A 14277-nucleotide genomic window follows, 5' to 3' on the forward strand; every position below is an offset into this window, starting at 1 on the left:
TCTGCTTTAACCCAGCAAGACAACTTAGTATCACCAATAATGGGACAAAACAGCAAAATGGGCCTTCTCATCTGAGGATTGGAAAATGTATATCACATATGCAATCTTGCTGAAAGTCTTAACCTGAATCCCGTAATGAGAAAATAACACTAATTTAGCATAGAGAATATGAATTCTACAAATCAATTCACCTAGACTCTTTAAAAATGTCAATGTTGTGAATGACCGAAAAAAAAAAAAAAAAAGGGGGGTGGAAACTCTTTTAGGATAAAGCAGATTAGAGAGACACAAACACAATGCAAAGTTTGGTTGAATCTGAGATTTAAACGAAGAAGCAAGTATAAAGGACATTATTTACACAACTGGGAAAATTTGCATATGAACCAAAAATTATATATTATTGTATCAACATTATATTTTGAGGGTGTCTTAATGACATTGTGGTTATGGAAGACAATATCCTTGTTTTTTGGGGAATACTGTCGTGGTATCTAACATTTATTTTTAACTAGTTCAGCAAGAACAAAAGTATTAGTTACCTGAATCCTTGAAGCTTAATATGAAACATACACTAAAAAAACTGTTGCTTTGGTAGTGATCTTCATGATACACTCTTAAAAATCTCAGTCTTGGAGTTCTAGGTTGTGGTGTAGCAGGAACCAATCCGACTAGGAACCAATCTGACTAGGAATCATGAGGTTGCAGGTTCAATCCCTGGCCTCGCTCAGTGGGTTAAGGATTCGGCATTGCCATGAGCTGTGGTGTAGCTTGCAGACTCGGCTCTGATCTGGTGTTGCTGTGGCTCTGGTGTAGGCTGGCAGCTGTAGCTCTGATTAGACCCCTAGCCTGGGGACCTCCAGATGCCACGGGTGCTGCCCTAAAAAGACAAAAGACAAAAAAAAAAAAAAAAAAAAATTAAAATTTAACTTGAGGATCACTCAGTGGATGTTTTTTCCCATTTACTTGGGATATTTAATTTTTTTCAGCAATTTTTTTTTTTTTTTGTCTTTTTAGGGATGCACCTGCATCATATGGAGATTCCAGGCTAGGCGTCAAATCATAGCAGTAGCTGCTGGCCTACACCACAGGCACAGCAATGCCACATCTGAGCCATGTCTGCAACCTACACCACAGCTCATGGCAACACCGGATCCTTAACCCACTGAGCAAGGCCATGGAGCAAACCTGCGTCCTCGTGGATACTAGTCAGATTTGTTTTCATTTCAGAAAATACTTTTAGGAGTTCCCGTTGTGGCGCAGTGGTTAACGAATCCGACTAGGAACCATGAGGTTGCGGGTTCGGTCCCTGCCCTTGCTCAGTGGGTTAACGATCCGGCGTTGCCGTGAGCTGTGGTGTAGGTTGCAGACGCGGCTCGGATCCCGCGTTGCTGTGGCTCTGGCGTAGGCCGGTGGCTACAGCTCCGATTCGACCCCTAGCCTGGGAACCTCCATATGCCGCAGGAGCGGCCCAAGAAATAGCAACAACAACAACAACAAAAAAAAAAAAGACCAAAAAAAAAAAAAAGAAAGAAAATACTTTTAATATCTTTCTCTGTGTCAGACAGCCTGTGGTGCATGTTGCATTTCGCATCATCGTGTCCTTCATTCTCCCACACACACCTGCCATAGCAGAGGCCGGCCAATATTGGCCTCCTTTTTGGTTAAAAAATAGACGTTTGTCAAGGCTTTTCTGGTCCAGCATCCATCCATTCCTGGCACCCTCGGATTTTCCACTAGGGGGATCACAGGCTCTCCTATTTTCACCGTGCCTGCTTTAGGTGGAGCTGATGTGGCATCTGGCACCAGGGGTGAGCCCGAGTCCCTGGCTCAGCCAGTGAGCTACATGATCACATTTTCTGGCTGTAGATTGGTTCTCGAATAGACTCAGAGCAAAAGAAATGTAATAGGGATGTTGTCAGGATGATTGGATGCTCACATTCCTAGCAGACTTGAACCTGGGGGAGTGCAGATAAATATGGAGAGCCATTTGCCACTTCTGACGGGCCACTCCAGCCTCAGAATTTCCATAGGGTTGGCCAAGGTCTCCAGTGAGACGTTATCACAGTCTGACGTCTTTTCCTGCCCAATCCTGCTTCCTTGCTTCCCTTCCACACGTATCGATCCCATGAGTAGCCCCTAATAAACCAGCTCTAGCCCATCCCTGTCTCAGAGGCTGCTTCCCAGAGAATTTTGGCAGGCATGGTACCAAGCTCGTGCATTAGTCGTTCATTCCACAAGTGAATTATGAAGCCATCCTATGTGCCAAACACACAGTGTTGTAACTCTTACAACCTATGAATCTCCTTTTAGAGGTAAGGAAAGTGAGGCACACAGAGTTCAGGTAACTTCTCCCAAGGTCACACAGCTATAAAGCAATAGAATCAGGATTCAAGCTCAGTTCTGTCTGATTCTAAAGGCTGTGCCTCTAATGATGTTGCTACAAAGAAGCCAATGACAGAATTAAAAAAGACCTGTGGTTGCCAAGGAGGAGGGGGAAGGGAGTGAAGGGACTAGGAGTTTCCCCTGGCTGCAAACTATTACATTTAGAATAGATAAGCCATGAGGTCCTGCTGTACATCACAGGGAACTATATCTAATCTCTTGGGATAGAACATGATGGGGGATGATATGAGAAAACATTGTATGTGTATATATGACTGGGTCACTTTGCTGTACAGCAGAAAATGGCACAACATTGTAAATCAGCCATACTTCAATTAAAAAAAAGAAAAAAAAAACCCTCAGTAATTACACCTACACTCTGAAAAGAACCCCCCCCCCCAAAACCACTCCAGATTTCCAGATCTTCATAGTCAACATTCTTGTGCTGAAGCAAAGAAACAAATATGCATTCTACTCTGGGCAGCTCTCTCTCTCTGTTTGAGGATGAAAGGGCTGCTTGGAGAGGCGTGCCCAGTCCCTGCAGCCCAGGCATTCCTCGTATAGTTAGGAGAATAAGGCAGGACACATGAAAACTTAAACCACAAAACAGTAGAAAAGGGATCACATTATCAAATTAAAAAAACACACAATTGGAGTTCCTGTTGTGGCTCAGTGGGTTAAGAACCAAACATTGTGTCTCTGAGGATGCAGTTCAATCCCTGGCCTCACTCAATGGGTTAAGGATCTGGCGTTGCCATGAGCTGTGGCATAGGTCACAGATAAGGCTCCGATCCTGCATTGCGATGGCTGTGGTGTAGGCCGGCAACTGCAGCTCTGATTCAACCCCTGGCTTGGGAACTTCCATATGCCACAGGTGTGGCCCTAAAAAGAAAAAAGAAAAAAACACAACCAATTTACCAGGGAGCACATGGATGGAAGTAGGCTCCATCAGGTGGGGGGCACAGGGAGAAGGGAGACAAGAAGAGGGGCGCCCTGGGGGTGGGGGTAGAGGGGGCAAAAGGCATAAGGTGTTTTTCCAGGGAAAGGATTAGACCAGACTGGCCAGAAAGAAAGGAGCTGAGCCTGGAGGCTGGACCAGGCAGAGGCTGTGAAGGTTTTTGAATGTCAGAATCCTTCCTTCTTGGACCATGGAGGCTTGTCTCCTGGCTCCTCTGCACGTCCTCTTCTCACTTGGTCCAAACATCTCACCTTCCTTAGTGGCCCTGGAATTGGAATGGAGCTCAAGCCATCACGGGCTGGGGGCTACGGTGGGGAGCTCCCAGGGTCCCTCAAGCTGTGCTTCCCTCCAGCTGCCTTTCTGGGCTCTCAGACCAAGGGAATGGAATCCCGCAGCTCCTCCCTCTGCCCCAATCCCTTCCTTCCTGGTGTTATTTTCCATGGGCTGGGGCTGCTGTAACAAAGCACCACAAATGAGGCGGCTTAAGACAACAGAAATGGATCCTCTCACAGTTCTGGAGGCCAGAAGTCAGAAATCCAGGTGTCAGCAGGGCCATCTGAGCCTCTGGGGGGAATCCTTGGTTGCCTCTTCCTGGCTTCTGGTGGTAGCTGCCAATCTCTGCTGCTCCTAGCCCTGCAGCTGCACCATGCCAATCTCTGCCTCTGTTGTCACACGGCATTCCCTGTGTGTAATCTAGCTCTACATTTCCCTCTTCTTGCAAGACACCAGTCATATCAGGCTAGGGTCCACCTTAAGGACTGCATCTTGATAAGGTCCGCAAAAACCCTATTTCCAAATAAGGTCACATTCACAGGTGCCAGGGGTTAGGACTTCCACAGATCTTTGGAGGGGACACAATTCAACCCACAACATTCTCTCAGAAGTGCTCATTTACGCCTCCCTGGGGAGATGGGAGGAGAGTAGGGCAGACATATGTTAAAAACCCTACCCCTCTCCAACCCTAACAGGCCTTCTTTGGGACTCTGGGTTTTTTGTTTTTCATTTTTAAAAGTTTTATTGAAGTACAGTTGATTTACAGTGTTGTGATAATTTGTGCTGTGTAACCAAGTGATTCAGTTATACATCCATTCTCTTTCAGATGCTTTTCCCATATAGACGATCACAGAATATTGGATAGAGGTCCCTGTGCAATACAGCAGGTCTCTGTTTGCTGGTCATTCCACATACCTCAGTGTGCATATGCCAGTCCCAAACCCCTATTCCCTCTCTCCCACACCAGTCCCTGAACAATTAAGTTTTTAATAACTATTTTCAAATTGTTCACCAAAAGGTCATACCAATTTAACATCCTTCTTTGGGATGCTTTAAATCATGAATCAAGTTCCTGGGGGAAACCGTCCAAGGAAGAAGCATTGCCCCAGCAAGTGCCACCTCTGAGGAATGAATCCCCAGCTCCCCAAACCAAACCCAAACACTCATTTCACTTTTCACCCCCTACACTGATTTGGGCATCTTGCTCTCACTGGTTTTGAGTTTTCTGGGCCACTTGGGTTGCGTTACAAAGAGCAGGTCGACATTCCAGCCACTTAGACTGAGAGGTGACCCTGGGCCAACCTGGGTTCAGCTTCACAACCCCAAGAAGGAAATGTTTGTTATCCCATCTCATGGATGAGGAAACTGAGGGCAGAGAGCTCACAAAGCAAGCCCAAGTTCACGGGGCTGGCAGGGCAGAACAAGGACCCCGACGCAGGTCTGTGAGTCTCTTATCCAGGTGTTCTTCTGACAGTACTCACTTTTCCCTGTTTACCTTCCAGATGGTCCTTACAATTACGGCCTTTCATGCTGGGACCTTTATAAGCAGATATTCTGACTCCGAGCACCCCTCCCCCTTTCAAGAGAAATCTATGGCTCAAGATCACTAATTCTCCAGTAGGAAGTCCAGTAATTATAATATTAAAAACAGCTAACGACAGCTTGCTGAGCCTCAATTATATACCCCAGACGACTCTGTCTGTAGTGCTTTACTTTTTAAAATAAAATTAGCTTTTTTTTTTCACTTTTTAAGGCCACAGCCGCAGCACATGGAGGTTCCCAGACTAGGGGTCCAATCTGAGCTGTATCTACCAGCCTACACCACAGCTACAACAAAGCCAGATCCAAGCCAATTTTTTTTTTTTCTTTTTGCCATTTCTTGGGCCGCTCCTGCGGCATATGGAGGTTCCAAGGCTAGGGGTCAAATGGGAGCTGTAGCTGCCAGCCTACACCAGAGTCACAGCAATACGGGATCCGAGCCGCGTCTGCAACCTACATCACAGCTCACAGCAACGCCGGATCGTTAACCCACTGACCAAGGGCAGGGATCGAACCTGCAACCTCATGGTTCCTAGTCAGATTCGTTAACCGCTGCGCTACGACGGGAACTCCTCCAAGCCATATCTGAGACCTACACCACAGCACATGGCACACTGATCAAGGCCAGGGATCGAACCCACAACCTCATGGATCCCAGTCGGGTTCGTTAAACGCTGAGCTATGACGGGAACTCCAAAATTAGCTTTGATGAGGTATAATTGACATATGAAATGGTAAGATATTTAAAGTGTACATCATGGTAATTTGATAATACATATACATCTAGTTCTTTAACGCATCCATCACCTCACATATATATCTTTTACGTGTGTGGGTGGGGTGAACATATAAGTTCTAATCTCTACAAATTCCAATTATACAATAAGGTGTCATCAACTATAGTCCCCATGTTTCATTATTATTATTATTTTGTCTTTTTAGGGCTGCACTGGTGGCATATGGAGGTTCCCAGGCTAGAAGTAGCATCAGAGCTACAGCTGCCAGCCTACCCCACAGCCACAGCAATGCGGGATCCAAGTTGTGTGTGTGAACTACACCACAGTTAATGGCAACGCAACCTCATGCTTCCTAGCTGGATTCGTTTCCACTGTGCCACGACGGGAACTTTCTTGTGCCCAGGAGGCCCCATAGGGCCTTGCTTAGTTACAAGGTGCTTTTTTTTTTTTTTTTTTTTGGCCATGCCTGAGTCATGCAGAAGTTCCTGGGCTAGTGATGAACCCAAGCCACAGCAATGACAACTTGGGATCCTTAACACACTGAGCCACCAGGGAAATCTCAGATGGGGGCACTATTATTCCCATTTTTCAGCTGGGAACACTGAGGCTCAGAGAGGTAAAGTCGCCTAAAGTCATGCAGCTAACAGGTCATGGGGCTAGGCTTCTAATCCAGCTCTTCTGACTCCAGAGTCCCTGCTGAGAAGGGGCTGGACAGGGCGTCCTGCATCATCAGGTGGCCGGGAGATGACCAAAAGTGCCACATCAGGGAGTGGCACCGGTCTACCCATTCCAGGCCAGCTGCATGGGTGCCCACTCCGTGAGGTCAGCACATCACAGGCTCTCACTGTTCCTGGCGTCACGCTGGCATGCAAACGCCCCGGCGCTGCCTTCCATAATAGTCACCTGATCCCTGGGCTGGTGGGCAAACAGCCTGAGATGTTTATTCCCTGCTGACCAACTGGCCTGATAGACAGCCCCAGTGATAAGGGAAGATGGAGGAGGCACTGGGGGGAGGGGCTGGATAAAGGAATCCCCTGCCTCTGAGAAGTGGTGTTTTGCTTGGCTGGGGCTGGGAGTCATACTACCAGCCTCTGAATGACAGTGACATTCCCTAGGGATTAAGTTTGCCCTGTAGAAGCTGGGTCTCCACGGGGGTGCCGAGCCCCAAGGAACTTAAATCATGCAATTAGCCACCAGCTAACATTTCTCCCACATTCATTTCATACCTTCATCACTTCCTACCCCCCCCAATAAAATTCAGCTGCAACTTGTTTTATAACACCCCTCATTGTACCTTGCTGCTTTGCTTTCTCTTGTTAACAGCAAAGGAGGGAAGACCCCTCTCCGGATCCTTCAAAGCACAGCTCAAAATGCTTTTTTTTTCCTGGAAGTCAGGTCCAGGTTATCCTGCCCTACTCTGCCCTGAGCCTTCTAGGATTCTAACTCAGTCCGCAGTTGGTTTGTGGCCAGGTACTGAGCACGTGGTGGAAGGACAGAGCTCCAGCCTCCTGGGCTTGGGGCGGTGATGCTTTTAGAGGAGTTAAAGATGTCGATGGCACTCCTGGTTCGGGATAACTGCTTTTCTGTTCAGGAATGCTGGATATACCTAGTGGACCAGGACTCAGATTTTCTGACTCCCAGGCAGCTGTTACTTTGATATAATACAATCCCTGTGTGGCTCATCAGAGGATAAGGGGGCTGCCTGGTGGGTAAATCCACGACCAGAGAGATGGAGGCTAAGCCTTTCCTGTAGCCAATAAGGGACATTCTCCCTGAGTTGTTAGGCAGAAAAGAACCTCTTGGGTCATGTCCTCACTTTTCCTCAGCTAAAGTTCCCCGACTGTCTCCTTCAAATTCAAATGTGCATCCAGTTCCATGAGTAACCATATTATTTTTAAACAGCATCCTTCAGCCACTGCCTCTCCTGGGTTTTCAGAGAGGAAATCCTTTGTGAAGCTAGCACAGGATTTTATTTTGTGATTGTTTTAAAACATCCGCAGTGTTCAAGTAAAAGATTAGGCAGTGCCTCTGAGAGGGAGGCCAACAAACAGGTAAAGCTCACTTGGGGGTGGCGGTGGGAAAGAAAAGCCAGATCTTGTGAAGAGATGGGAAACCAAAGGATGAGGTAACTGGGGACAGCAGAGAGGGTCAAACCAGCCAGCATTTAGCAGAGGAACATCTGATCTCAGAAGTTCCAATACACCAAGAAACACCATGCCAACATGTGTAACAGTTAAAAGCACTATCTCATGAGTAACAGAGACTGGGATTAGATTTGCAGTTCCTCTGTTTAGTCACTGGTGTGTGGCTGAACTTCTTTGAGCCTCAGTTTTCTTACCTGTAAAATAGCATAAACATAGCCACATAATAAGGTGGTTGTGAGGATTAAATGAAAACTATTATGGACTAAAGATAGCCTGGTACAGACTAATACTCCAGAAATGATAACTGCTGTTATTAACACTCAGATAAGTCAATATGTTACAGCTAATGTTGATAGGTTGCCTACATTTATCCACAACTATCAAGCTAGTAGATTGTAGCTGTATCAATATGACTGTTGGTAACTTAATGAGTTAATTATTCAATTGTCTCTGTTGGGGTTGCTCTGGACAAGAGAGTATCCACTCTGTTTCTCCTTCATTCTTCCAGATGAACGTTTGCTTTAAAAATAAAATCCTTGGAGTTTCTGTTGTGGCGAAGCAGAAATGAATCCGACTATAGGGATAGGGAACTGGGTGTGACTGGGTCACTTTGCAGGTTTGATTCCTGGCTTTGCTCAGTGGGTCAGGGATCTGGTGTTGCCATGAGCTGTGGTATAGGCCAGCAGCTGCAGCTCAGATTCCACCTCTAGCCTGGTAACTTCCATATGCCACAGGTGCAGCCCTAAAAAGTAAAAATAAAATAAAATCCTTAATGTGTTGTGTTGTTAAGAATGACTAGTTTTGGAATTCCCATCGTGGCTCAGTGGTTAACAAATCCGACTAGGAACCATGAGGTTTCGGGTTTGATCCCTGGCCTTGCTCAGTGGGTTAAGGATCCAGCATTGCTGTGAGTTGTAGTGTAGGCTGCAGACGCGGCTCGGATCCCATGTTGCTGTGGCTCTGGCGTAGGCCAGCGGCTACAGCTCCGATTCAGCACCTAGCTTGGGAACCTCCATATGCAGTGGGAGCAGCACAAGAAGTGGCAAAAAAAAAAAATTTTTTTTAATTAAAAAAATGAATGTCTAGTTTAGCCCTACTGTAGAGTATAGGGAACTGAGTGTGACTGGGTCACTTTGCTGTACAAAAGAAATTGAAGAAACCTTGTAAGTCAACTATAACAACAACAAAAAAAGAATTACTTTTTAAGAAAGAATTTTTTGTTGTCAGTTAATAAAAGAAACACATGTTCATAGTAAAAGATTTCAAACAATACATATATTTCAATAAAATTTTATTTCAAAACTTCAAACTATAAGAAGTCATAAAAGAAAAAGTTTCCTGCCTGACCCTAAGTTCCAGAGGTAGTTACTGTTAATAATTACTTGTATAATTTCTGGAAATGTTTTATACTCTTTGGGTTTTATATAAATTCGATCATACTGCAATACTACTGAGGAACCTGCATTTTCTCCTTAGTAACACATCTTGGAAATTTCTCCCTGCCCCTGCCTACAGATCTACCCCCTTCTTTTTGAGGGCTGCATTGTAGTCCCTTGCATGTAGGGCCATTCTTTATGTAACTAGTCCCCCTTTGCTTAGCATTCTAATTGCTTCTGATTCTTGCTATCATGAACAACTGCCACAGTAAACTTCTTTGCACCCAGAGCTTTGGTTGTTGCTACAAATAAACCCACAGGATAAATTCCTAGGAGAGTAGCTGCTGAGTCAATTTAATTGGTCAACTGTAAGAGACAGTGTCAACTCACTTCCAAAGAGACTGCAACAACTGACACTTTCTTCCCACCCCCAGTAAATGAGAATGTGTGTGTCCTGCATTTTCACCAGCTCCAGGTATTATCAAACTTTATAATTTATTAAGTAAACTGTTACTTAAAAAAAGAGAGTAATACCACACATATGTGGAATAGCCAATACGTATTAAATGATCTCATCTGCAGAGATGAATGCTCACAATCACCTTGAATAGAGGGCAGGGAATTGCAGGGAGTCAGACCAGGCTCTGAACATCAGCTCCACTCTTTATTATCCCTGTGACCTGAGACGGGTTCATTAAGCTTTTCTGTCTACAGACTGGCGATATTAATTGAAATAAAGCATGAGATAGCTCCTAGAACCACAGTATGGAACCCAGTAAACATTCATGATTATTACAAAACAAACCAGAATGTCAGAGTCCCTGGCACGTTTGAGAATGAATCTGGTAGTAACAGAGAACTGGTTTTTATTTCCCCATCCTTCCTGCTACTTCCCGCTAGGTTGCTTAACTTCCTACTACTTCCCGCTAGGTCGCTTAATGTCTTTAAATTTTCTTGTGTATAAGATGTCAATTTAGATCCTGCCTATTAACTTACTGATCCAGACTGGCAGGGTTGAGGCACAACCACAGGGCATTTTTCACTCCCTGGAAGATGCAGGCAGCATCACAGCAACAGAAGACAGGCGGCATCTCACTCAGGTCTATGTCTGTCACTGAGGCAGTGGGAGAAGTTTGGGGTCAGATCCATTTAACTGCAGTCCTGCTTCTGCCCCTTGAGAGCCAGGTGACATGGGGCAAATTCTTATAGCCACCAAGCCTCAGTTTCCTCAATTCTAAAACATGGGATCACAGTAGCCACATCATGGCATTGTTGTGAGTATGAGGTAAGTAATAGTCTATGAAAGCATTCAGCAGCTGACTCTGGTGAAATGTTCAATATATTCATAGATATTTGAAGCCTCACTGCCTGGTATGTCAGGAGGGACAAGATGCTTCTGCAGAGTGGAATAGAGGTGTTACCAGCCCTCCTCTCCCAGGCACCCTCCTCATTTGTCAAGTCAGGTGACCCCCACACCCTTTCCCTCACTTAAGTAAATGTAAAATACACCCTGGTGTGGTGGGGCTGGTAAGGGTACAGGGCAGACAGAACCTAGACTGCTGTGGTTTCTTAAATGGCTGCAACTCCAGCCAAGGATCTTTCTCATTCTTCCTGGAAAGGAGGGAAAAGACCTCAATTTAATAAATATTTATCATTGGAATTTCTTAATACACTTAATGTTTGGCTTGTAAAATAGAAAGCCTTGTTCATTGTTATCCCAGATAACATTTTGAGGAGATGTAAGGTAGCACAAGAACTAGCTTTAGGTTTTTGCTGTTCCCTTCTCCCTTCACATCTGCTTCGACTCAAATTTCAGTTCTTACATAACACATATATTGCAAATATTAAGCTGTAATCATGGAAATTGGGTTTCCGAAAAACACCTTGTGAATTTTTTTTTTTTTCCACTTGGGGGAGAAAATTTCAACTTAGAGAAAGGATGCGAGAAAAGCCTAATGAATACCCAAGATTTACCCAGTGTTATTATTTTGTCACAAAAGCTAATACATTATGTTTGAGATTTAGAAAGCTGCATTCTTATAATACGAATTTCCTCCCTCCCTCCCTCTCATCTTCTGTCTTCCTTCCCTCTCTTCCTTTCTTCATTTTTCTGTCAGTAAAAATGTTATGGGGATGGATTAAATTACATCAATATTGTGACTTCTAGGCATTCAGCTTCCTGGAGTTTGAGATCTGTTGTTCTATTTGGCTACAAGGCTGGAATAGAAGGAATCATGTTTGTGATAACTGCCAGATTGAATATCTCCTGCACCAAGTATGCACGATATATTATCTCTAATCCTAACAGTGACTGTGCAAATCAGGGTCTCATCACTGCCAATTTACATATTTGGTAACTGACACTCAGAGAGATTGAGTCACTCAGCCTCTCTGGTAAACACTGATCTGTCTTTTTGACTACAAAGCTTTTTTTCACAAAGGTTTTGGGGGATCTTCCGAGGGATATCTTAATGCAAATATATGGAAAGTTTTAGTTTCTAGGAGAGTTGCTATGTTAATTTCAGGTAATTTCCTTCAACCAAGGAGGTAGAGGGGCAAAGGAAGAGGGATTTTTATGGAAACCGCAGTCAGGATTTTAGTGACAGAATCTAAAGATGAACTAACCAACTCCGAGCCGGAGAAAACTCTTTTCCAGATGGCCTCTTACTAGCCATCTATGGTAGAACAATTCACCTTGACTTATTTGTGAAATGAAGGAAATTAGTACCTTTGTACCTATTTTGTGTGTGTGTGTATGGTGAGACTCAATTTTGCGAGTTGTGAGTATTTTTAGGAATAAAAGAAATGGATGTGTCATTTTATCTGTTAATGGGAAGGAGGGAAAGAGAGGGAAAAAAGAAAGGGAGAGAGTTGCAGGGCATTTTATCTATAGGAGAGAGGGAGGGTGAAAGATTTAGGCAGGACGACAAATAAAAAGAGGCTTAGTTTCCTGAGACTGTCGGGGAAGTTGACAGAAACTTACACTCAAGGGAAAGAAGAAAGCTCTCTCAGAGAATTCAAGTAGTTGCCAGGTCCGGTGAACCCATGTCCAGAATTTTCCTCCGCATGGCTGCAGGAGGAGGACGGGTTAGCTTGAGACCCTCAACAAACTTCTTTCCAGGCTGTGGGGCACCCTGGCGTGCGCTCTGGCTTCCAAGGCACCCAAGTTGTCCCCCGCTTCCCCGGGGCTGCCCGGATCAGGATTTAGAAAGCCGTGCGCCCCACGGACGGTAAGGATCTCCAAGTTAACAATTCTCTGAGGTCTTTGACCAGCTTCTTCTGAATGTTTCTGCGGCACTAGGTGCCCACCCGCGCGCCAGGGCATTATACAGCACCTTGTGGGGTGGCTCCTCAGCGTGGGGTGCCCGCGTCCACAGCTGTGAACCAGTATGTGCAGGTGAACCCCCGCACAGTGGCTCCCGGGCAGCCAACAGAGCTTCAGAGGCGGTGATCTTGGTGATGCGATGTCGGCTCCCTTTCATCATTTACATTTCTACTGCTATTTGGCCAATAAATAACAAGAATAAAACGTATACGTATTTTTGTCTTCGCGCTCTCGGGATCGTGGCAGGTCTTTTAGAGAAGAGGAGAAATAAATGAAGAGAAACCACGGCGGTCCTAGCGGCTGCTCTGGGGACCCCTGAAACCAGTAGCTTAGATGACCGGACCCTTGGGCCCGGTCATCTAAAACCAGGGGTTACAAGTCCCACCGACCCGGGAGAGAGACGTCCAGGCTTCTCCCTCGCGGGGTCGGGCCCCTCAGCCAAGAGTGGCGCTGGCCGGGCTCCAGACGCGGGAAGGTGCCAAGCCCAGCGCACTTCGCTCTGGCGATGCGCGCGGACGCCCGGGGCGCGCTCGATCCGCCCTGCTTGGCTGGAGCGCGCGAGGCGGCGCGCGCCGTCCCCGGGGACAGCCGGGAGGCCGACCGGCTAGCTGGAGAGGCGAGAGCTCGGCGTCCGGCGGCGGGCTGGCGTGCTTCTAGCCGCCTCACGCGGTTGCACTGCGCTGCGGGGCGCCGGGCCCCGGACTCTGAGGGTGCGCGGTGACGGGTGGCACACACCGTGCCCGGGAGCGGCGGGCATAGCTCCCCGGACCACCCGCGCGCCAAGCGGCTCCAGACGGCCGGGAGACGCCCCCTGGCCCCCACCCCAGAGTGGCCCGGACGGGCGAGCAGGACCCGCGGGAGGAGGAGGAGGCGGCGCCGCCGGGACTGCCTCCCCCCCCCCCCCCCTCGCGTCTCCTCCCCGCGCCACCGGGAAGGACAAGGGGACTGGGCACGGGGACCCCGGCCAGTGAGCGCCCGTGCCCCGGGGCCGCCCCTCGCGCGCTCTCTCCCGCCGCGAGCCCGGGCCGGTCTCGCCTCGCATGGTGCTGGCCGCAGCCATGAGCCAGGACGCTGAGCCCAGCGGCCCCGAGCAACCGGACAGAGATGCCCGCAGCGTGCCCGGTGCCCCGGCGCCCCCGGCGCCCCCAGGCCCACGAGGGATGCAGCCGCCGCCACCACCGCCGCCGCCGCCGCCGCCTCCGCCCCAAGCCGGCCTACCCCAGATCATCCAAAAGTAAGAGGAGGGAAGTGGGGAGCGGGGACCCGGGTGCGCTTGGGGGATACACCCCGGGCGCCCCCTTCTGTGGCTTCCTCTCTCCGTCCCTGCGAAACTTCTTTCGGCCGCCTTGCGTTTGAAGTTTTCCTCTCCTTCCTCCGGGCAGAGTTGGTGTCAATTTGACTGTTCATGAGCTTGGGGAGAGGGAAGCCTAGCTATCTGGGGAAAATAATCGCGTTCTTCCTCATCCCCTTTCTCTAATCTTCCGGGACGTTACTGGATATTTTGTACTAAAATAGCTCAAACCGGGGGGAAATGACCCAGAGG

General features: G+C 47.4%; 1 protein-coding gene across 5 annotated transcripts in view; it reads left to right on the top strand.

Moving 5' to 3' along the window:
• The window catches only part of RBM20 (RNA binding motif protein 20), a 243283-nt gene that overhangs the window by 22319 nt on the left and 206687 nt on the right, over window positions 1–14277 (top strand). Inside the window, exon 1 of one of the 5 annotated variants that reach the window (XM_021073215.2) lies at window positions 13315–13968. The exons of 3 other annotated variants lie outside the window; for them this stretch is intronic. In XM_021073215.2, coding sequence (XP_020928874.2) covers window positions 13775–13968 — 194 coding nt within the window. In that variant the 5' untranslated portion in view covers window positions 13315–13774. Of the gene's footprint in view, window positions 1–13314; window positions 13969–14277 lie in introns of those variants that run through there. One more of the 5 variants, XM_084994247.1, reaches the window with a different exon arrangement.

This window comes from Sus scrofa, chromosome 14, assembly GCF_054392235.1.
Source record: "Sus scrofa isolate SSC_HxYL_T2T_F1_AM1 chromosome 14, Sscrofa_HxYL_maternal_Yorkshire_Landrace_v2.0, whole genome shotgun sequence".
NCBI lineage: Eukaryota > Metazoa > Chordata > Mammalia > Artiodactyla > Suidae > Sus > Sus scrofa.